Below are 23,340 nucleotides of genomic sequence, written 5' to 3' on the forward strand. Positions count from 1 at the left end.
TCCACCAAACCTGGAAAACCCAAGATTCTCCCATCACACTTAATAATTTATTCCAGATTTTCCAAGTGTAATCACAATGTAAAAACAGATGGGGTTTTGTTTCAGAATTCAAATAACAGAGCATGCGGACATTTGGATATAAGTCCTTCAAAGGTCTCGTGACCTGCAGTGGGTTATTATTATTGATTTTATTAAGCACAATCATCCAAATGAAAGCCTTATTTTTTTCTGGGGGTACTTTTGCTTACCTAATAAGTGGATATAGGGAAAAACAAAAATTGGAATGGGTCAAAAACTCAAAAAATGATTTACAAGAATACACCTCGCGTGATCCAAAGCCCAAGACCAAGTATTCCTAGCTGAAGAAAGATGACAATTGTTCAATAATGACAACAACGAGGAAAGTTCCAACAGCTCTCTGTCATTAAGAGATCTTCAGAAATGAAAGTTCTAAGAAACTAGAGGGCTACTCGAGTCAGCCACACAGAAGGAAATCATACTACTTTGCCCTCAGCTCAAACTAAAGAGGCAAGGAAAAGATGTGGCTAAAATAACATTCCCCAACCATGGATATTTCCAAAAGTTAATCTGAGAACCTGTCCACATTACATATTTAATGAGAGGAGTAAATAAGGGATAAATTTGAGAAATAGATCTCCATGGACTCTCCAATGAACTTCGCAAAACTAACATTGGTATCCCACCCATTCTCATCCAACCCATACTTACTTATAGTCACTCTATGCCAAAAGGAATGATCTTTTTGAGGAAAATGCCATAACCATTTAGCTAAGAGGGAGGCTATGTTTTTAGATGCCAATTTTCTTGGATGCAGCCCTCCTTCTGATTTAGACCTGCAAACTTCTTCCCAACTTACTAAATGATCTCTAAAACCCTTGACTCCAGACCACAATAAATCTCTTATAATTTTCTGAATCTTGTTAGCAATTCCCACTGGAATCCTAAAAGCAGACAAAAAGTATAATGGAATACTTGATAGACAGAGTAGGATGAGGGTGATTCTAACCCCAAAAGGGAAAAAGAGCCCCCTTCCAACCGTCAAGACTCTTGGCCACCCTCTCTGCTACTGGATTCCAGAACTCTGCACATCTAGGATTGCCCCTCTGAAGGAATGGTTAAATAAGTCATGGCCACTCCAAAAGACCACATCCCACAGCAGAAGACTGCTCCCTAACTCATTCAACCGGCACATTAGTATTTGCTAAACCACTTTTCCCCATATTTAATTTAAGCCCCAATACCCTCTCAAAGACTTAGAGGAGCAATAGATTTCCTTAATACAATAAATTTCCAATGTGGAACAATCTCTTTTATTTTGATTGGGAACATTTATTGCTTCTGGTAGAAGGAATTTTGTGCAATTGTATGCAAAGGCCCTTGTGGCTATTTATTTATTTATTTTAATTTTTTAATTTTTTATTTTTTCTTCAAGCCAGTCTCAAATGGCTTTCAGGAAACTGGTCCTAAAGATTTAATTTTTTTTTTAAATAAACGGATTACTGAAGTTAGATATCCTTGTATATATTGTTTTACTTATAGTTTTATTTGTCTATTTCATATTTGGAATCTCGTTTTTAATGTGTAGATCAATGCTCGAGCAATCTATAGTCTTTCTTATGGAGGTACCTGTCCTGATATAACTTTCCCAGAAAACAGTAGCGCATCTTTTACTGGCAGAGGGCCGTTATCAGGAAATGAAGCTTTGAAGGCTTCGCACCCAACAGAGAGGGAATGGATGCTGTATCTTCCAAAAGCATACCATCCTATTTTAGTTTGGCAGCATCATCAAATTCTGCAGAAGGCCAGGAAAGATCTTCATAATGCTACTGCTGTAAGTCATACATGCAACTTAATTGATATGTAGCAGTCTGAATTTTTTCTCTTCTAGTATGTTCCAAATTATTTACCATGGCACATGATTCAAGATGAAAAGTTTGAAGTTTACGTGATGTCAATTTTTTCCTTCTAATTTGGACTGCTACTGCTTCTATGCAAGGACTGGCCTTCCGTTGGCTTGCTGTTGGTTATTATTCATGTCTCAAAGAACCATTAGGTGTAATAGTTAGCATTGTGCTCGTTGAAAGTAATTATACTTGAACTCTTCTGTTTTCAGGAAATTAGATGGAGAAAACTACAAGGGGTGAACATGTCCCAGGATGAAGAAACAGATGCAAATCCTTCCCATTTGGAGATGCAGGTAGCCTTTTGCAATTATGATTGGTATATATCTTCACTTATTTTTATTTATATTTTTTAACTTTTAAAATCATGCATCTCTCAATTTGTAAAGGTTTGGTTTAAACTTACCAGTTCCCTTAGGAGTTTTCAGGTTAGCACATTGGAGCAAGCTCACCCAGTTCCAGTTGATTTTTTTATTGCTCATGATACTCGAGTATTGATTATAACAGGCCCTAATACGGGGGGCAAAACCATTTGCTTGAAGACAGTTGGATTGGCTGCTATGATGGCTAAATCAGGTTTTTACTACCTTATTTGTTGAATTTTTCTTGATCATATTTGCTTGAAGGCAGTTGGATTGACTGCCATGATGGCCAAAGACAGTTGCATCTCCTTAATCAATTTTGCTATATAGCTGGCCGATTTGCATAAAATTGCTGTCCCATGAAGGAATCTTTCAAGGATAGAAAATTTCCAGTATTAGGTAATCTTAAAAAAATTCTTAGGGATGACAAAAATTGCTTCCTGAATACCTCAACTAGATTCTTATAAGACAAATATCAAGTCAGTGTGGTATGTGATGCCCAGTCTTTGGTATCATGTGTAAATAAAGGTCTACAAGTGGTGGATGCGAAGTGAAATTCTAGATCTTCTTTATTGTAGGTCAATGCAAAGAGGGAAGGAATCCTCACAACAACCTGCAGGCACCGCCAATCATTATCTGAATCTAACATTTGTACAACTGCGTATAAATCAGGAAATAAACTCAGTAGAAACAAAAAATTATGGAAAACTGGATTGGAAAAGCAAGCATTTCTTCAGATTATGGATCCAGATCTTGACTGAAAATCTGTAAAAGGATCCAGGTCTTGAATTGTAGTCATTAATTCTTAGCTGCCATATGTATTACAATGTTATATATCTTATATTAGTTTTGTTTTGTTTTGTTTTTATACGAAACAGTTATGAAAGCAGTTGGATGGTGATTCATGCTATGAGGGCAGGGAAATCCCTGGAATTAGGACATGGATGGAGAAACAAAAATTATTCTATCTTTGTCGCTGAAGGATCCAAAGGCCATGGGTGGTTTTGGTTTGGGAAAGAGTTTAATGTTTTGGTGAGCTCTTGTATGTCAGGCATTGATGGAATTGATTGTAAATGGAGGAATGATAATCGATCCTGGAATGAAATGGTATCAGGTAAAACTGATGCCGATGGAGTTCCTTCGATTCCTATGCTTGGTGCCTGCTTTATTCCTAATGATGGAGTTCGCAATGCACTGGAGGTGGCGTGTGCTCAGTGTGGGGGGGAAGATGCAAGAGGAGACCCTGTAGACAGCTCTGCACAATCAATTGACGTCGCTACAGGAGGAGGTTAGTCCTGAAGCGACTAGGGTGTTCTGGATGAACGATGGAATGATGAAGGTCGGGTAGGCTGGGCCTGGGTCTTTGATGATTAATTTAGACCTGGGCTGGTGGTTTGAAAGCAGTAAAGGCATTCTAAAATTTCTGCTGGGCCTGTTGGTTAAGGAGGTTCAAGAGCAGAATTTTGATTCTATATTGGTCCAGATTAGAGAGTGGAAAATTCAGCAAGGTAAATCATAGGTGGGCCAATCGGAAGGGCATGCCCAAATGCTTAGTCAGGATTCCCATCATAAAGAAGGCCTTCTTAAGAAAACTTGTGAGGCCCAACACAAGGTTATGGAAGTCGAGGCCCCTCCCATGCTTGATCCCATCATTGATCTGGTCCATTTCCTTGGCTACTCACAGAAGTCAGATAAGGAGGAGATGGATATACAACCAATTGATGATTTCCAAAATGCCTTTCATTTTTTCAAGACAAACAAAAAAGTACTCAGCATTCAGTGTGTCATCAGGATCATTTTAGTATGGTTTTGAGAACAGTTCGGGAAGAAATTGACGATAATAACATAAGCATCAGATCGGTGGTTGATTTTGGTTTTGCAGAGGGGTTAAGACAGTGGTATATCTGGGAGAAATAGAAAAACAGAAAAAGGATTGGGTACAAAATCTGATGTTTCAGGTTTTAATTCTGAAAATCTAATGGCCCTAAGGTCTATATGCTTGTTGGAAGGCTGCTTTGATGGGTGCAGAAACGAAGAAATAATATGAACTATGAAGAGAAGAGAAAGCAATTTGGTGAGATAAGGCCAAAGAGTACAAGGAGAGATTCTGCAGGGGAGTTGAGTATCGTGGAAGATGCACTAGATAAAAGGAAGGATTTAGGAAGTAAAGGAGTTTGCAAAGGAAAGGAGGTCTAGCATTGGGGAGATTTTTTTGATAATGATAGTGATGACTTTAGGTTACATTTGGTTTGCGGATGCTTATTTCCATGAATATATTAGTTTCAATAAGTTAGGTACAATTAGATATATATGAAATTATATTGTTACTATGAAGCAAATAACAATGTGAAACATTTTATTAGTCTATAATAAGGAATAGACAAGGAATAATTATTCCTAAATTTCATTATGGAGATGTCTATTCCTTTCTTATTACATGTTGAATGAAATAATTAGGAATATATAAGGAATAACTATTTCCTTAATTCCCAAAATTTAAACTATATTTCATCTTATTTCAATGAATAGCTATTTCGACGAACCAAACAAGCCATTAGTGCATTAGAGTGTGATAGGGGTTTGTTGTTGGATGAGATTCGATAACAATATGGTTATGTTTCTCATTCCTACAATGATATTGGGGACCTATCATACGTTCATCCAGCCCTGCTGGAAGGATTGGAGAGGGTGTCCATTTTTGAAGACAATGGATTGGTTAATAATGTCTATTTTTGAAAACAATGGATTGGGTAATAACTTGTAGTGCAATGATGGAATTTTACCTACACAAGTGGAGGTGATTCCTAGGAAGGATTTAGTAGCCAAGAGATTAAATAAATTGGATTTAAAAATGTGTGATGTTGGAGGAACAAAAGTGCATTTTGTTGGGGGTAAGTAAAAAGTGAAGAAGTGTCAAATGGAGCTAGGAAACCTTAAATGTTCAATGACTTATGATGGGAAGGGATTGAAAAGGGATTTCCTTGGTTAATTGCTCTTTTTGCCTTATTGTTTTATGTTCTTTTTTATTGCTTTTTCTTTTTTTATTTCTTTTTTTTGTATTTTCTGTTTTATTTTTTTGGGGCAGATTTCTTGTCGGCTTACATTATAATTCCTCTTTCTTAATCTAAGACACGTTCTTTTATTTTCCAAAAAATAAACAGTTATGAAAACAATGGATTAATGAGGGGATGAATAACCTGAAATTCTTGGTATTGAGAAAACAAACAATTATAAATGGAACATTTATAGCAAAAGGGTAAGCTTCCAACTGTACATTCCAGTTCGCCCGCCCTTGTCTAAATGTTGTGGTTCATATACCACTCAAATGACCTTATTACATGGGGAAGGGATATAAAGTTGCCTATATTCATATTAAATTATCTACCATTTGCCTAGTGGCATTTAAGGCTTGGTTTGTTGTTGTTGTACTATTTGCTTATTATTTTCCCCAGTAAGCTGCTTCCTTCTGTTGTTTTGACTTTAATAATTTCTCTAATATTGCAGGCCTTTATGTTTTAGCTTCTGAGCCTGTACAAATCCCTTGGTTTGATTCCATTTTTGCTGATGTTGGTGATGAACAGTCCTTGTCCCAATCTTTGTCTACCTTCTCTGGCCACTTGAAACAAATTAATGTGAGTTGTCTAGACCATTATCCAGCAGGGTTTAACCAGCGCATATATTTTATTTTCTTTTCATCTCACTGAAACTATCTTGGAAAGTTGCATGCTAACCATTCTAAAGCCATTGACTTGGGGAACCCAAGTTCCAAGCAAGGTTTGGAATTTCGATTTCCATTAAGATTTTGAGGATTCAAAATTACAGAAATTTCTATGAAAATTTTCAATGTTAATGTCAGTTCAATTTTACTTTTAAAAATGATGGACATCAGTAATTGTTGTAAATTTAGAGATGGAGGAGAGAAGAAGAAAAGAAGAGAAGAAGAGAAGAAAAGAAAAAGAAAGCAAGAGAAAGACTAAGGCGGGAGTTTCCTGGAGACTTATGTACAGATCCATGTCTGCCCTCTTATATATTGATAATAATAAATGTCTTAAGGACAAAAGTACCCCCACCCGCACAACCTAATTGCTGAAATAATCTATTAACTCCTCCTTAAGCTGGAGGCGTATAAATATCACCCAACCCCAGTTTTTCAACTATTAGACAAGGTGGGCTTAAATAAAGGCTTTTTGAAAGCATCACCTAATTGATCTGCAGATTTCACAAAAAGGAGTCCTCACGACCTTCTGCAATACAACATCCCTCACAAAATGACTATTAACTTCAATTTGTTTTGACGTCTCATGGATATTGGATTGCTAGCAATATAAATGGCAGCTTGATTATCACAAAACATATCCATTGGCTTTGTTACTGAAATCCCCATTTTTCACATAAGAGATCTTAGCCACATAAGTTCACTCACAGTATGAGCCACAATTATTTTGCTTTAGTGCTGTATCTTGTTATAGCATAGTTGTCAAATTGAAGTTTGAGTCGTACCTCGAAATTCCAATTTTCGGAATCGAGAATCGAGAATCGTATTGAATCATAATATTCAATATAAATTTCAAAAATCTATTCTAAATGACATGCATATATTCAACAAACAAGCGAAATAGTATAATACATTTAAACTTCGACAATAAAAAGATCTATTTCATCTGTATGCTTTCCCTGAACAAACAAAAAGTAAGAGTATTAGTCGGGAAATATTAATAAAAAAAAAATTGAACTTTATGCTGTTTAAGAGAATGAACAAAGAAAAAATAATAAAAATTGAAATTTTGGTGTTTATCAACAATTAAAAAAACTAGTAATATTTCATGCATATTTTTTCTTGGTTAAAAGAAAAAAAATAATTAACCTAAAAAAGTGATAATAATTGAAAAAATTGCTAAAAAACCAACTTTTGAATCTTAACAACATAATGAAACAAGAGTAGCACTTTAGCTGGTGAGTGTTCTACCATTTTCTCTTAACGACAGAACACTTCAATCCTCCTAGAGTGAAGAATAATTTTGTGAAGACAATATAAGACTTAAAGTTGTATTTTTTCCTCTTTTTTAGCACAAAACTAACATAATCAAGGAATGGAAGGTAATCATGTAAAAATAAAAGCAATAGAAGATGAAAGAAATGTAGTTTCTAGGTTTCTAACTAGTTGGGTTTTTTAGGATATAATAGTTGTAGAATCGTGTGAATTGATAGATTTTGATCGAATCATTAGATTCATAAGGGTGAATCGATAAATATTGCTGTGATTCTATTTGTTTGTTTTTTTTTTAAAAGATTCTATAGTAAAATTTTAATCGATTGGTGTAGAAGTGATACAAATCACATGAATCAAATCGCGAATCATAAGGTTCCAATAGCTATGTGCTATAGTAGTTTGTTTCTTGCTACGCCAAGTAACAAGATTACCTCCCACAAATGTACAATATCCAATAGTAGACCTTTGATCTTCAACTGAGCTAGCCTAATCTACATCAGAGTATCCCATGACCTCAATTTTTTTTATTACATTTATATATCAAACCTTTGTAGGGAGAGCCTTTGAGATATTGCAAAATCCTACGACATCCTAATGTGGTTGTTTGGGATTTTCCATAAACAAACTCACCACCCCTACCACAAAAGATATGTCAAGTCTAGTGATGGTCAAGTAGATTAGTCAACCAACTTCCTATATTGATTGTCTTCAAATTCCAGTCCAACATCTCCAGACCGTTTCATGTTAGCACTTAGAACCCATAGGAGTATGATTTGCAGACAAAGACTGAATGATTAGAACAATACCGGATGAAGCCAAATGTAGAGACCACCACACTAAATTTGTCAACCTAGGCTCAAGGAGACTACGTAAAACCATAAATGGCCTTATGCAACCTACATACTTTACCATCCTCATTCCTCCCTTTGAGCAACATACCTCAGGTGGTTGCTCCATGTATACCTTGTTAGGTTACTATTTTACCTAAAAGGTTAAGTTGTTAGGTTGTAGTTTAACAATGTATATAAAGCCTTAACACTCACCCGCCCATACAACCTCACAGCACGTGGAGGGATAATTATAGGGAATTTAATACTTTTTAAACACCACACAATAAACTCACGCAACAAGACCAGAACCCAGGACTTCCTAGTAAGCAGCTTTGATACCATGTTAAATATACCACTTTACCTAAAAGCTTGAGCTGTTAGGTTGTAGGCCAACATTGTATATCAAGCTTTAACATGCCTCTTCCTACAAATCTTCATATTAAAAGGCATTATTCGTATCCAATCGGTATAAGGGCTGATGTAAATTAATTGCCAATGAGATCAACACGTCAAAAGAAATTATTTAAGCAATAGGAGAGAAGGTATCAAAATAATCAATACTATCTGTTTGCGTGTACCCCTTGGAAACTACTCGAGCCTTAATCCATTCAATAAAATCATCATTAAGATATTTAATAGTGTAGACCCAAGGACACCTTACCAACTCCTTACCGGGAGGAAGATCCACCAAGTCCCATGCCCCTCAATGGTCAAAGCATCCATTTCTACATCCATTTCATGCTTCCACCTAGGGCCAGGGAAAAATAATGAATGATGTTTGATGAATAATCCCTTTAGCCAAGCAAAAATACTAAAGCTCATTTTGAAAAAAATTGAAGTGCGTTATAAGATTGAAAAATTTGAATGCTAACGCTAAACTAAGTTTTTATTTCCTTGTAGAATTGAGATACATTCAAAAATTCAGACCTATCTTTTAACAAATAGATCTAGGTCATATGTGAAAAATCATCCACCAAGAACACAAAATATTGATGACCAGTCAAATTCTTGACTCTATGGGCCCCAACTATCTGAATAAATTAAAAAAAAACAACAACAATTTACTACAAAATTCAATTCTAGACGAAAAAGATGTCTTAACATGCTCCCTAACCGACACATAGTGCATTCAAAACAAGAAACAAACTTAAACATGGGAAAAACTTCTTGTAGTTTTTGAATGGATGGATGGCCCAAACGAGTGTGCTACTAATTAAGAAAACACCATGAATTGAAATTGAGGAAGTTGTAAGACAAGAACTAGATTGACCATTATCTTGTGATTTCTTGCCTTGTATGCATGGGATGGGTCCATCTCGTAAATAGTAGTATAGATTTTATGCTTTGAGTATGTGTAAGCCTTAGTGTAAAGTGGGAGTATGACTTCTTGGACATTGTGATGTTTCCTAGTGACAAAGTTAAAATAGTATATAAAACTTCTTAGCGGAGTGTGAGTGTTTATCTATCTTTTAAAACTCATTAGATTTTGTAAACATGTTTAGCCTACTTGCTTCCCTCGCTAAACACACATTTCTTACGGAGGTGGTGTTAATGAATTTCGTTGCTTTAATGTTTTGCACTTGCTTGCCATTTGCTTTCATGAATTTCTTATTGCTTTTGCTTAATTGTTGCGTGTTTTTGTGGTGAATTGCGGTAACTTTGGCTAACTTGTCAAAAAAAAGTGCTTTAGCTAGTGCCACATAGCCCTTCACAAGGTTTGAAATGTTTGGTTCATAATAGTTGGTATGAGAGCTTGGTTAATTGTTACGTGAATTCAGTTCCCTTCGTATTGTGAGATAGTGTGAAGCTTTGGTAAGAGCCAACCTAACCAATATCAAAAGAATTGAACCGCTAGATGTGCAGGTTGAGACAACCAACAATGTGGTTGTGGAGATGGCCAAACTTGTTGAATATGTTAATGCATTGAGGGATTACAAAAGCATCATTAGGGTTCCATGGTGGGGATGCCAGTGGACCTCCACACGACAATAGAAACTTTATAGGCTTAGATAGTTGATATAAATGCCAAGATGAACCTAATGGTTCTCGCTATGGGAAATTCCAATAATATGGAGTATGGAAGAACAAAGGTACCAAGGCCCAGAACATATGGGGGTGGCCATGATGCTAAGGAGTTGAAAAACTTCTTATTTGACATTGAGCAATACTTTCGTATGGTGATGACCAACTTGGAGGAGGCTAAAGTATACATGGAAACAATGTGCTTGAGTGGTGATGCTAAGCTGTGGCAGTGTACTAGATACGATGAAATTAAGAACAAACACTGTGTAGTTGATTGTTGGCAGACTTGAAGAGAGAGCTTAAGGCCCAATTCTTTCTTGAGAATGTTGAGTAAGATGCTCGATGAAAACAATGAGATCTTAAGCACACTGATTAAATTAAGGAGTATGTGAAACAATTCTCTACTTTGATGTTGGTTATTCGGGACATGTCGGAGAAAGGAAAGTTGCTCTATTTTCTTGAGGGGTTGGAACTGTGGGCAACAGTATAAATTCATCGACAAAGAGTTTAGGACTTGCCAACTGCACAAGCTACTGCAGAATGCTTGACTGACTACACCAAAGAGAGTTCCACAATTTCCAAAGAGGATGGCAACAGTGGAAACAACATAATATTTCAAGAAGGGCAACCCCAAAAGGGGAGGAAGAGGCTAAAAAAGTGTGCAGTTCTGGTTAGAAGGCAGGTCGTTGATGACACATGGTAATCGACTCTTTGTGCCCCGAGTTGGACATTTGAGGAAAACACTGCTAAGAGAGTGTCATGACACCTATGAGCAGGTCATTCAGGATGGTATCACACTTTGGCATACTAAACCAAAGGTATTACGACTTCATATACGTGATGAGGTGGTCGAGCATACCTGAACTTGTCTCACTTTCTAGTAAGATAAGGTAGAGCGGAAGAAGATTGTAGGGCTGTTGGAGCTTTAAGTACCAACGAAACCATGGGGCAATGTTTCACTTAACTTCATCACCAGCTTGCCTAGAGTTGGAGATGCAGGGTCTATTCTTGTGGTTATATTACCAAAGCATTGTTTGACAAAGGAGATAACAAAAATTTCCTTTAAACACATTGTGATGTTTTAAGGTATTCCCCAAGACATTATCAATGATCAAGACTCAAGATTGACAGGCAACTTCTAGAACAAACTCTTTAGAACCCTTAGTTCACAATTTGACATCTCTTTGAACAAACCCCTATACACAGATGAAAAAACAGAAAGATTCAATAGGCTACTAGAGGAGTACTTGCACCATTTCATGACTGCAAATTAGAAGAATTGGGAGTAGCTACTCGATGTGGCTCAGTTTTGTTTCAATGCCTAAAAGAGTTCAACAACCAATAAGAGTCCTTTTGAGCTTGTTATAGGCCAGCAATTGTTATTACCTCACATAGTGGATGATTCGTATAGAGGAAAGAGTTTGAGAGCATACACCTTCACTAGAAAATGGAGACAAAATGCAAAGATCACCTGAGCCTACTTGGAGAATGGAGAATGCTTCCTAGAGAATGAAGAGGTGGGTAGACTAGGGGAGAAGATTGTTGCTCTTCAACGTGGGTGATGTGGTGCTTGTTAAGCTCCATCCTGAACATATTAGGTCTCTACAAGGTTAAAATAGGAGTCTTCTTCGTAATATGAAGGACTAGTCCCCACCTTAGCTAAAGTTGGGAAGACCTCTTATAAGGTTGATCCTTCAACTTGGATGAAAGTGCATCCTATGTTTCATGTCAACTGCCTCAAGTCATTTAACGCTGATATTGAAGATCCAAATAGAAGTTAGTCAACTAGGGCACCACTAAAGAGAGTGTAACCTGACATAAGAGAAGTTGAAATCATCCTTGCAGACAAAGAGTTCACATCATCAAAGAAGAAGCAGGATGAGTTCTCAGTGAAGTGGAAAGGCATTGGAGATGAAGAAATCAACTGGATTTCAGTAGGAGACTTGCAACCATTTGCGGTCAAAGTTGAAGAGTACCTCGCGTCGAAGTCAACGAGGATGTTGACTGCATAAAAGGGGGAGAATGTCATGAGCCAAGCTTGTTCAAGGCATTATGCTTGCCTATGACCGCTTTCCTTCTGTGCAGGGATGGGTTATTATCATGTAAATAGTAGTATAGGTTTTATGCTTTTATGTGTAAGCCTTAGTATTAAATAGGCGTATGACTCCTTGGACAATTTTATGTTCCTAGTGTCATAGCTAAAATAGCATTTAAAACTCTTTAGGGGAGGTTAAGTGTTAACTCCGCCCGTGTTGCACTTAATGTTCTAATTTTTTCACACACAACCGGTCCCAAGCCTGGGTTAAGGAGGAGGGTTGCGTTAGGTAGCTGACAGCCAGCGTAAAATTTGTTAGATCATTATGATATGAATCCTTACCGAATATTTGCTAGGGCATCCCCTACGAGCGACGCGTTGCACTTGAACCACCTGGGTGTAGCGAAAAATGGGCGAGGGTGGGCTAGGTCGTCGCCCCGAAGCGACGCACTGTGTCGGTGCCTGGGTACGGTGTCAAATATGCGAGGGTTCCTGCATCATTCTGGACGTGGGCAGGTAAATACGTTAGTTCAGGAAACTAGGATTAGATTAGCCACTTGGAATATAGGGACACTTACGGGTAAAAACATGGAAATTGTGGATGCAATGATTAGAAGAAGAATGAATATAATTTGCCTTCAAGAAACTAAGTGGGTGGGGGAGAAAGCTAGAGAAATCGATAAATCAGGATTTAAACTTTGGTACATTGGAAAAGAAAAACATAAGAATGGAGTAGGCATTATTATAGACAAAAACTTAAAAGATAGTGTTGTGGATGTAACTAGAGTAAGGGATAAATTTATAAAAATCAAGATGGTATTAGGACAAGAGATAATAAATATCATTAGTGCTTATGCTCCTCAAGTTGGCTTAGCAGAAAATCTTAAGAGACAATTTTGGGAAGATATGGATAGTATTATACAAGGTATACCAGGGACTGAGAAAATATTTATAGGAGGAAATCTGAATGGACACGTTAGAAGAGATAATAAAAATTATGAGAGGATATGGATATGGAGACAAAAATGAGTCTGGGGAGATGATCTTAGACTTTACTATGTCATATGACTTTAGTATAATGAATACTTGCTTTAAGAAGAGAGAAGAACACTTAATAACCTTTAAAAGTGGACAAAATAGAAGGCAAATAGATTTTCTTTTAACTAGGAGGGTAGATCGTTTATCATGTAAGGATTGTAAAGTTATTCCAGGTGAAAGCCTAAGCACACAACATAGAGTCTTAGTGTTGGATATATGTAAAAAAAAATGGAAGAAAAAAGATAAAATAAACCAGTGTAGGAGAACTAGATGGTGGAACCTAAAAGGAGAAAATATAATAAAATTTAAAGATAAAATGATCAAAGATGGGGATTGGACCTTAGAGGATGGGATAGATACAAATACTCTTTGGAATAGATTAGTTAGCTCTATTAAAAAGATAGCGAAAGAGATTTTAGGTGAATCAAGGGGAAGATTCTCAAATAGCAAAGAAAGTTGGTGGTGGGATAAAGATGTACAAAAAATCATAAAGACAAAAAAAATTTGGTATAAAACGTGGTAAAAATGTAGGAATAGAGATAACTTTGAAAAATATAAGGAGGCAAGAAAAATGCAAAAAGGGCCGTTAGTGAAGCTAAATATAGATTATTTAATAGTTTGCATGATAGATTAGGTACAAAAGAAGGGGAAAGAGATATTTAAACTTGCTAAAGCTAGAGAAAGGAAGAGCAAGGACTTAGGAAATGTAAAATGCATAAAAAGTGAGGATGATATTGTCTTGGTTAAGGACGAAGATATTAAAGAAAGATGGCGAAGTTACTTTAGTAGGTTGTTTAACGAAAACCAAATAGAAGGCTTAAACTTAGAATTGTCAAATGAGGAAAAGACTAAAAATATAAGATTTGTTCGCAAAATTAGAGTTAACGAAGTTAAGTTTGCACTAAAAAAGATGAAAAATGGGAAAGCTATGGGACCGGATAACATCCCAATTGAAGTTTGGAAATGCTTGGGTGATAACGGAATTATATGGTTAACTAATTTATTTAATACAATTGTAAAAACTAAGAAAATGCCAGATGAATGGAGGAAAAGCACTTTAATACCTACATACAAAAATAAAGGAGATATTCAAAATTGTAATAACTATCGTGGGATTAAACTTATGAGTCATATGATGAAACTATGGGAAAGAGTAGTTGAACAAAGATTAAGGTTAGAAATGAAGATCTCAGAAAATCAATTTGGTTTTATGCCTGAGAGATCTACCACAGAAGCTATTTTTCTTTTAAGAAGATTAATGGAAAAGTTTAGGGAAAAGAAGAGGGACTTGCATATGATATTTATTGACCTTGAGAAAGCATATGATAGGATACCAAGGGAAGTTCTATGGTGGGTTTTAGAAAAGAAGGGTATATGTTGTAGGTATACTGATGTCATTAAGGATATGTACGATGGAGTAATGACTAGTGTAAGGACTATAGATGGAGAAATTGGAGAATTTCCAATTACCATAGGTGTACATCAAGGATCTGCTTTGAGTCCTTATATTTTTGCTTTAGTGATGGACCAATTGACTAAGAGTATTCAAAAGGAGGTTCCATGGTGTATGTTGTTTGTAGATGATATTGTATTAATTAACGAAACTAGGGATGGAGTAGAGACTGAGTTAGAATTATGGAGAGAAGCTTTGGAATCTAGAGGCTTTAGGATAAGTAGAAATAAAAAAGAATATATGAAATGTAATTTTAGTAATGATAGGAGGAATATTGGAGACTAAGTTAAACTTGATGATGAAGAAATAAAGAGCACTTGTAGATTTCGATACCTTGGATCTATTATGCAAGTTGAAGGAGAAATTGAAGATGATGTAATGCATAGAGTTAAAGCAGGTTGGGTAAAATGGAGAAGTGCTTCAAGTGTGCTATGTGATCGTAGAATACCCTTAAAATTGAAAGGGAAGTTTTATAGGACAGCTATAAGACTAGCTATGCTATATGGATCGGAATGTTGGGCGACCAAGAAACATAATATCCAAAAAGTAAAAGTTGCTGAGATGAGGATGCTTAGATGGATGAGTGGTATAACATTGAAAGATAAATTAAGGAATGAACTTATTCGTGGTAAGTTAGGTGTAGCTCCTATAGAAGATAAGATAAGGGAGGGACGACTCAGATGGTATGGACACTTGCAACGTAGGCTTATAGTGCACCTGTGAGGAAGAGTGACCTAGTTATTGTGGGGGGCAGTAGAAGGGGTAGGGGTAGGCCTAAAATAACTTGGGAGGAGATAGTGAGTAAAGATTTAATATCCTTGAATCTATCAAAAGTAATGGTCCATGATCGCATAGATTGGCGGAAAAGGATTCATATAGCCGACCCCACTTAGTGGGACTAAGGCTTGGTTTTGTTGTTGTTGTAGGGGAGGTTAAGTGTTCATCAGTTTTGTAACACTCACTAGATTTTGCAAATGTATTTAGCCTACTTGCCTCCCCTACTAAACTCACGTTGCTTACAAGAGTGTTGTTAATGAATTACTTCGCTCCAATGTTTACCACTTGCTTGTGATTTGCTTTCATGAATTGCATACTGCTTCTGCATACATTTCATTCAACTACTATGAATGTGTTCTTGTGGAAAATTGCAATAATCTTTAGTTGACTAGTTAAGCAAGAGTGCTTTTACTAGTGTCGTACGACCCTTCACAAGTTAGGAAGTGTTCGGTGTGTGACACACTAACACTTAGTGATGACTGTTGAACAAGTGGGAATTACAATAAACAAAGGATTTAGAAGCTAGAGGGCAAGAATAATAGAGAAGAAGAATTTTTTTAAGGGGGGATGGGGGGCTGAATGCATAAGAATAAATTTTGATAAATTTGAGGGCCAATAGATTTATGGTCATTGGAAGGCGACTCAAAGGGGTGTGGAATGAGGAAAATATATGAAGAGAAGAGACAACACTGTGGTGAGATAGTGCCAAAAATCTTAAGGAGAGATTTAAAAAGGATAGTTAAGTATTATGGAAGATACATACATACATATATATATATAGATATATCCTATGAAGGGTTTATCCATGTTATAGGGCTAGCAAAGGAAAGGAGATAAAGAAATGGGGGAACCTCTCTGATAATGGAAGTGTGGACCTTAGTGAGTTTGGTTGTGAAGGGGGGACTGCTTTTGGATAAGATTTGGGAACAATGTGGATATGTTTTTGACTCTTCTGGTGTACTTGGGGATTCATGGTTTGCATGTCTTTCCCTGTTGGAAAGATAGGAGGAGGTTTCTATTTTTAAGGATGATGATTTGGTTTATAAACAATAGTGTAAGGATGGAATTTCGCCTACACCTATGGAGGAGATTACTAGGAAGGATATAGAAGCTCAAGAATTAATGGATAAAATGGAATTATAAGTGTCTAATCCAGGAGGAAATGAAGTGCGCCTTAATGGGGTAGAAAAAAAAAATGGTGGGGTCAGAGGGAATTTGCTAATTTGAAGTGCTCGGTGAACTATGACAGAAGGGGGTTGAAGAGGAGTTTTCTTGGTTAATTTTATTTACTTTGGCGGAAAAGGATTCACATAGTCGACCCCACCGAGTGGGACTAATGCTTGGTTTTGTTGTTGTTGTTTATTTCATTATTTTTTTCTTCTTTCTTTCTTTTTTTTTTTTTTTTTTGATTTTGATTTTTTTGGTGGACTTCCTACTCCCAGTGAGGTTGTAACTTCTCTTTCTAATACATCTTTTTTCTTCTCAAAAAAATAAAAATCAGGAGCATATGTTATCCTTCCCATTTTCCTTATTTTTTCTTCTTGTGCTCTTCTTCTTCTTCTTCTCTCTCTAAAACTCTTTTAACAAATTTTTTTTATTTGGGCATTATTGTCATCAGAGTGACAAAGGGATAATAGTTGAAAGAATCCTTGATAATTTACTAAAATTTCAATGTTAACATTATTATGGTGCGAATTATGCTTTTTGTAGTATGAAAAATCACTGTTAACTTGCTGAAAATTTTTTTATTTATGCAGGACATTCAGGCACAATCAACAAATCGGTCATTGGTGCTGCTTGATGAAGTATGTGTAATATGTCTTGCAATTATTTTCTTGATTTGGCATTTTGTCACTAATGACTGTTAGATAGTTTTCCATATTGTGATTGTCAGATTACCATTTTATGGAAAAGCTTAAGCTGTTAGGTGTTGGGCCAACAATGTATATCAGGCCTTAAGACTCCCCCACACGTGCAGCCCAACAGCATGTGGAGAGATAAACAAATGATAAACAACACTCATTATATGGAATAAGATAATTTTTAACAAACAAACAGTAAATGCGGGCAACAAGACTTGAACCCAGGAACTCTTTGCAACCTAGCTCTGATACCATGTTAAGAGTACCACTTGACCTAAAAGCTTAAGCGGTTAGGTTGTGCAGTAAATAATGCATATCAGGCCTTAATAGTGACTATCACAATTCAGAACCACTTCTATTTTCATGGGGTCACTGATGGAAAGGGTAGAGAGAAGTAGAGTAAAAATGGTATGCTTTAGGGAATTTAATTTATTATTCCTTTGCCTATGACAGGTTGGTGCAGGGACAAATCCCCTCGAAGGAGCAGCACTGAGCATGTCACTATTGGAATCTTTTTCTCAGGCAGGTGCCCTGCTGACAGTAGCTACAACACATCATGGCGAACTCAAAACCCTTAAGTACTGGTATTTAATGGTTAATATAAAAGTGGGGCAATTTCTTTGCACAATTATAGTTTGTAAAAATAAATTTAACTGTAACCAAGTCTGTGCTTGTAGTAGTAAAATTTTAATTTCTTTGCACAACTATAGTTTGTAAAAAGAAATTTAACTATAACCAAGTCTGTGCTTGTAGTAGTAAAATTTTATATTAGCTTCTTTTAAAATCTCAAGAACACGCCTTCTGATAATTTTTTTCTTGGCAGTAATGGTGCCTTTGAAAATGCGTGTATGGAGTTTGACGAAGTGAAGTTAAAGCCAACTTATAGGATTCTTTGGGGAGTTCCAGGTTTTTCTCTCAAATATTTGTGACTTGTATGTCTGGGCTGACTAATTGTATGCTACCTTGGATTTTGATTTCATGTGTAATGTCAAATTTTCTTTGTTTGTTACTGAACCTGTGAAGCTCTAAAAAGTCTATAAATGACTTTTTCTCCTTTTTTTGTATCTAGCTTAGTATATATAGTATCATAAGCTCTATGTTTAGCTTCATTGATAGTCTTTCTTGCATTTTTTCTTGCTTCTTTATATTTTTCAAGATTTTCTATATTTCTACAATTTGGCCATATCTTATACCAATTTTTTTTTGTATTAACAGCTTTTTGGACTGCTTGATCCCACTACCAACTTTCTTTACTATCCAAGTATCTTTTTTTTGGACTCATAAACCTCTTTTGCTAATCTTACGATAAAATCCTCCACTTACACTCTTTGTTCATTTTATATTTGAATTTTACTATATTGTCTCCCTTCAAGTCCCACCATCTAGTCCTCTTGTGTTGATTTATGCTACTCCTTCTCTTTCATTCTTTAATATGTATATCTAATACTAAGACTCTATGTTGTGTAGCCAAACTTTCACCTGGGATAACTTTACAATCCTTACAAGATAGACGGTCCTTGTTCGTAGTTAAAAAAAAATGATTTGGCTTTTATTATACCCACTCTTGAAAGTTATTAAGTGTTCTTCCCTTTTTATAAAGCAAGTTTTCAATATAACCAAATCGTAAGACATGGAAAAATCAAAGATTGTATCACCGGACTCATTTTTATCTCCATATCCATGGCCTCCATGTAATTCTCTTATCCTATGTTATTTTTCCCAATGTGACAAATCAGCTCCTATGAATGGCTTTTCAGACATCTAAATCCCTCGTAAAATACTATCCATATCTTCCCAAAATTGTCTTTTCAGATTTTTTCCTAAGCTCATTTGGGGAGCATATGCACTTATGGCGTTCACTATCTTTAGGCCTAAAACTAACTTGATTGTAATGATCATGTCCCCTATTCTTTTAAAATCTACTGCATTATCCTTTTGGTCTCTATCGACAATAATACCCATCCTGTTTTTATGTTTCTCTTTGCCAGTGTACCAAAGTTTAAATCTTGATTTTTCAATTTCTCGTGCTCTCTCCAACCCATTTCGTCTCTTGAAGGCATTTTCCTTCTAAACATTATTTCCGCTATTTCCATACTTTTTTCTTGTAAGAGTCCATATATTCTAAGTTGCTAATCTTATCTTAGTTTCTTGTACTAACTTATTAACCCTCTCACTTTTATACTGACCCGGTCTACTCCCTTGATCTAGGTGATTTTGGTAAGAAGTCATGATAAAAAAATATTTGACAAAGTTTTATGTTGGCAGTCAGCTACCTTACACAACCTTGCTCCTTTATCTAGGCTTGGGATCGGCTGTGTGTACAAAGACTTTGTGTTACACAAGAAAAGAAAACGTTTGCGTTTTTTTTTAGCAAACTTATTTCATAAAGACAATTGTCTAAGTTACACCCTACAACTAGTAGGAACTACTTACACAATACAATGCATTAATTTTTTTTTTAAAGCATACAATTTTGAGTGTGCATCCAAGCTAGACTAATATCCACGCAATAGAACTTTTTGAAAAAAAATAAAAAAATAAATTGTTATATTCCAAGACTTGCAAATGAAAACAGAAAAACACAAAAAACAAATATTAAGCCTAGAAATCCTAGACACAAAATAACCATAGCTAACCAACTATTGAAAAAAAATTAATAACAGTAATAAGAAAAGAAATAACAAGAGAGAATAAGATCTCACTAGTGGCTAAAGCTAAAAGGTGAAGACAATTGCTTGAAAAATACCCAAGGGATAAACTCTTATAGTTCAAATTCTATTCGTCATATTCGATTGTAAATAATAACTCTTTAAATCATATATATTTATAGACCTAACAGGCTTATGAATCAAGTAAAAAAAAAATGAGGAAACCTTATAAAACTAAACTTGTTTCCTAATATCTAGATGCATAAAATCTTCTAATTTATAACCTCATAAAAAATGCCATTATAATATATGAAAAAAATATAAATTACAAAAATAACTCAAAACTGACTAACTGACTCCAAATGCCTTAATCTTGCTCATATTTGACCTCCTAGTATTTGGTTTCGAATTTGAAATGTTCAAAGGATGAAGAATTTAAGATCAAGCAAACTTTTAGTTGAGCAATATAGACTATAGGCTTTAGAAATAAATAGTGTAAGTGGACAGAGTCATCGAACACAAATATATTTGGAATGATAAGTTCCACTTCTCAGTCATGTCCTCAACCTTGAACTCAATAGATTTACTCACCACTAATGGCTTAATGTTTGTATTTTCAACCGTCTTGAATTTGCTTTGTGGATTCTTTGCACTTAGTAGTCAATTTTGGCACATATCTTCGCTCCTTAGACTTTGTTGCTAATACAACTAGTTGCAACTCGGATTTCGACATTGGATCACTAAACATCTTGATGCAGGACCAACGCCCATCAATTTCAATTCTTAATTCCAATCTACCCAAACCTAGTACATAAGGGCCTATTACAGACTTAAAATGCTTGAAGATAAGCTAACTAATTCAGGAAAGCTAAATAAACTACAATACTAGTTTCTAAAATAAGCATACCCTATAATCTTGAAGATATGGACTTTTTTATTACTTTAAATAAAATAAAGGAAAATACAATAAAATTTAGTAAATTATAATAAATCTTGTTTGCATGTTATGTTGCATCCTTGTGGATCCATTCTTTTCTTCTCCAATAATAAACTCTTTTCTATGATTCTATCAATGTTGTTGTTAACTTCAGCAATATTTGATTTTGCTGCTGGGGCACTTTGCTCTTTTTGTTGTGGTAAATGGTTTCATAAAATTTAGTAAGCATTTTTTGTGGATCAGTTCTAGAATATTTTGTGTGAACACGCCTCTTCCAAGCCCTAATTCCCATGACTGTTGCGTGCAAAATCTTCAATGGATATGTTTTCTAATGTTCCTTGGGCTTTAAAGGGCATATTTATAAAACTTGGAGTCAAACTAGCTGTTTTCTGCCTGTTAGAGTCAGTTCTGTCCATTAGAGTCAGTTGAAGGTATATACTCATCCTACTTTGCCAATAAATAAAATCATTTCTGTTAAAGATTGCTAGTTCAATGGTGTAAGGCTCCTCAAATGAGTAACTAGAAACACTCCAAAGTTAGATCGTACATACGTGTAATGTTACTAGAATATAAGAGTTTGGCATAATCCCAAATCTCCTTGCATACATCCAAATGCATGCAAATCCGTGCAATTTGGGTTCCATTGAGTTCCATAATAGGGAGACAATCAATGCATCTTCTTGAATCCACAATTCTTTCCTTTTTTCGTGGAGAGGCCTGAATTAAAACAAGTGTTCAGATTTACCTAAGCTTGTCAAATAAATCTTGACAGCCCCACTGCACATAATTCTTTCCATCCAACTTCTTGGTTGTTATCTGCGGCAATGGCCAAGCAAATATATGCTTGGGATTCAAAGACCCCATCCCAACACACACAAACTTGGATGAAGGATAACAAGGTTAATAGTTGAAACAACCAAAACAACCACGAGCAAAGTGACCACCACAAACGAGTGACAGATAAACCAGTGACTGCTACAGCCCCAAGAAACCAACACAGCCCTAACGGTACCAAACAACCATTAACAAATTTCCATGAGTGAACAATTGAAAAGGTTAAATATTTGAACAAAATACATGATCAACAACTTAATATTATGACGTATGGAAGTATTTAAGACATTTTGGAAGAAATTTGTAGCAAAAACATTGCTCAAAGAACTCTCACCCGCTTGCACGTGGACATGGAGCTGCTGGCTTCTGGCTGGCACGTGGCAATGTGAGGTATCCTTCGGTTGTGATATTTTGTAGAGTAGTTGATTGGTTCTGTGGGTAGTTATGTGGTTGGTTTTGCAAAATATGAAGGGTCTCTTTGAGTTTCTGAGCAGGATTTTTTGCGGAAAATACAGTATTTTGCGGCAACTCCTAGACTTATTTCTAGTCTTTGCTGACATGGATGATTTTTCTACAGCGGCTGGTTTTTGCCTAGGATTATGAGGTTTAGGGTTTGGTTTGGTAGCGGCTATGCACTTAAGGGTTTAGGTTGGATCTTGCTGCAATACCATGTAGAAATATTTGGTGAATTGGAAGATCTTGTTAGATTACCACTTTACCTGAAAGCTTAAGTTGCTAGGTTGTGGGCCTAGAAGGTATATCAAGCCTTAACACTCCCCCGCATGTGCAGCCCCATAGCGCATGGAGAGACATGTGAAATTACACCTATGATAGTGAACACAATAATTTTTTATTTAAATGCAGACAACAAGACTAGAAGTCTAGAACCTAGGACCTCTTGGTAACTAGCTCTGATTCCATGTTAGATTACCACTTAATCTAAAACCTTAAGCTGTTTAGATTGTGGGCCTAGAAGGTATATCAAGCTATAACGGACCTAATTATGATATATGCCTCACCCTCTATTTATAATATACATGAAGTAAATGAAAATACCTCAATACTCTTTCTAATTCATGCCGGCTAACATAGCAATAACACATGCTAAATGACCAAAACAATGAGTAACAACCAAAATAATCAGCAACGTTATCCTCAACCTTATTACATCCCATGTCATCCATGATATCTGCAAATCTAAATGCAAACATTTCCGTTTCGCTCCTTACCCTAACCTCCAATAGGCAAACTTCCTCTCCACTTGAATTTTTCACAATTAACATCTACTCCAGATTGCTCTCTTGATATCACATCAAGAAAAAGATTTATCACACCCAAACAACCCACTATTCCCATCAACACCCCTTTGCCTCTTTTCCCCTTTGCAGTCAAATCTAATCGAAAAAGTGTTGGTTGCCATGGATCCTATAAGACGGTTAAGTCAAGAATTAGGGTAAAGAACTAATAACAATTGTCAGCCAAAGTGGATACTAAGTGGGGGTGAATTTGGTTTAATAAAAATTAAATACTTGATACCAAATTTTAAACTAGTGAAACAAATCAAGCAACCGCACAAATATAAACCAATTAAATTAAAGAGATCCCCGCCTATGTCCGCTCTCTCAAGGTC

The 23,340-nt window shown here is 35.8% G+C and overlaps 1 protein-coding gene across 7 annotated transcripts in view; it reads left to right on the forward strand.

Annotated features, from left to right (window-relative positions):
- Positions 1-23,340, forward strand: part of LOC131146093 (uncharacterized) — a 91,816-nt gene that overhangs the window by 19,340 nt on the left and 49,136 nt on the right. For all 7 annotated transcript variants that reach the window (XM_058095391.1, XM_058095392.1, XM_058095389.1 and 4 more), the window contains exons 10-16: positions 1,607-1,852; positions 2,135-2,218; positions 2,351-2,498; positions 5,789-5,916; positions 17,187-17,234; positions 17,745-17,875; positions 18,115-18,197. In XM_058095391.1, the coding sequence (XP_057951374.1) occupies positions 1,607-1,852; positions 2,135-2,218; positions 2,351-2,498; positions 5,789-5,916; positions 17,187-17,234; positions 17,745-17,875; positions 18,115-18,197 (868 nt within the window). The remainder of the gene's footprint in view (positions 1-1,606; positions 1,853-2,134; positions 2,219-2,350; positions 2,499-5,788; positions 5,917-17,186; positions 17,235-17,744; positions 17,876-18,114; positions 18,198-23,340) is intronic.

Source organism: Malania oleifera, chromosome 13, assembly GCF_029873635.1.
Source record: "Malania oleifera isolate guangnan ecotype guangnan chromosome 13, ASM2987363v1, whole genome shotgun sequence".
NCBI lineage: Eukaryota > Viridiplantae > Streptophyta > Magnoliopsida > Santalales > Ximeniaceae > Malania > Malania oleifera.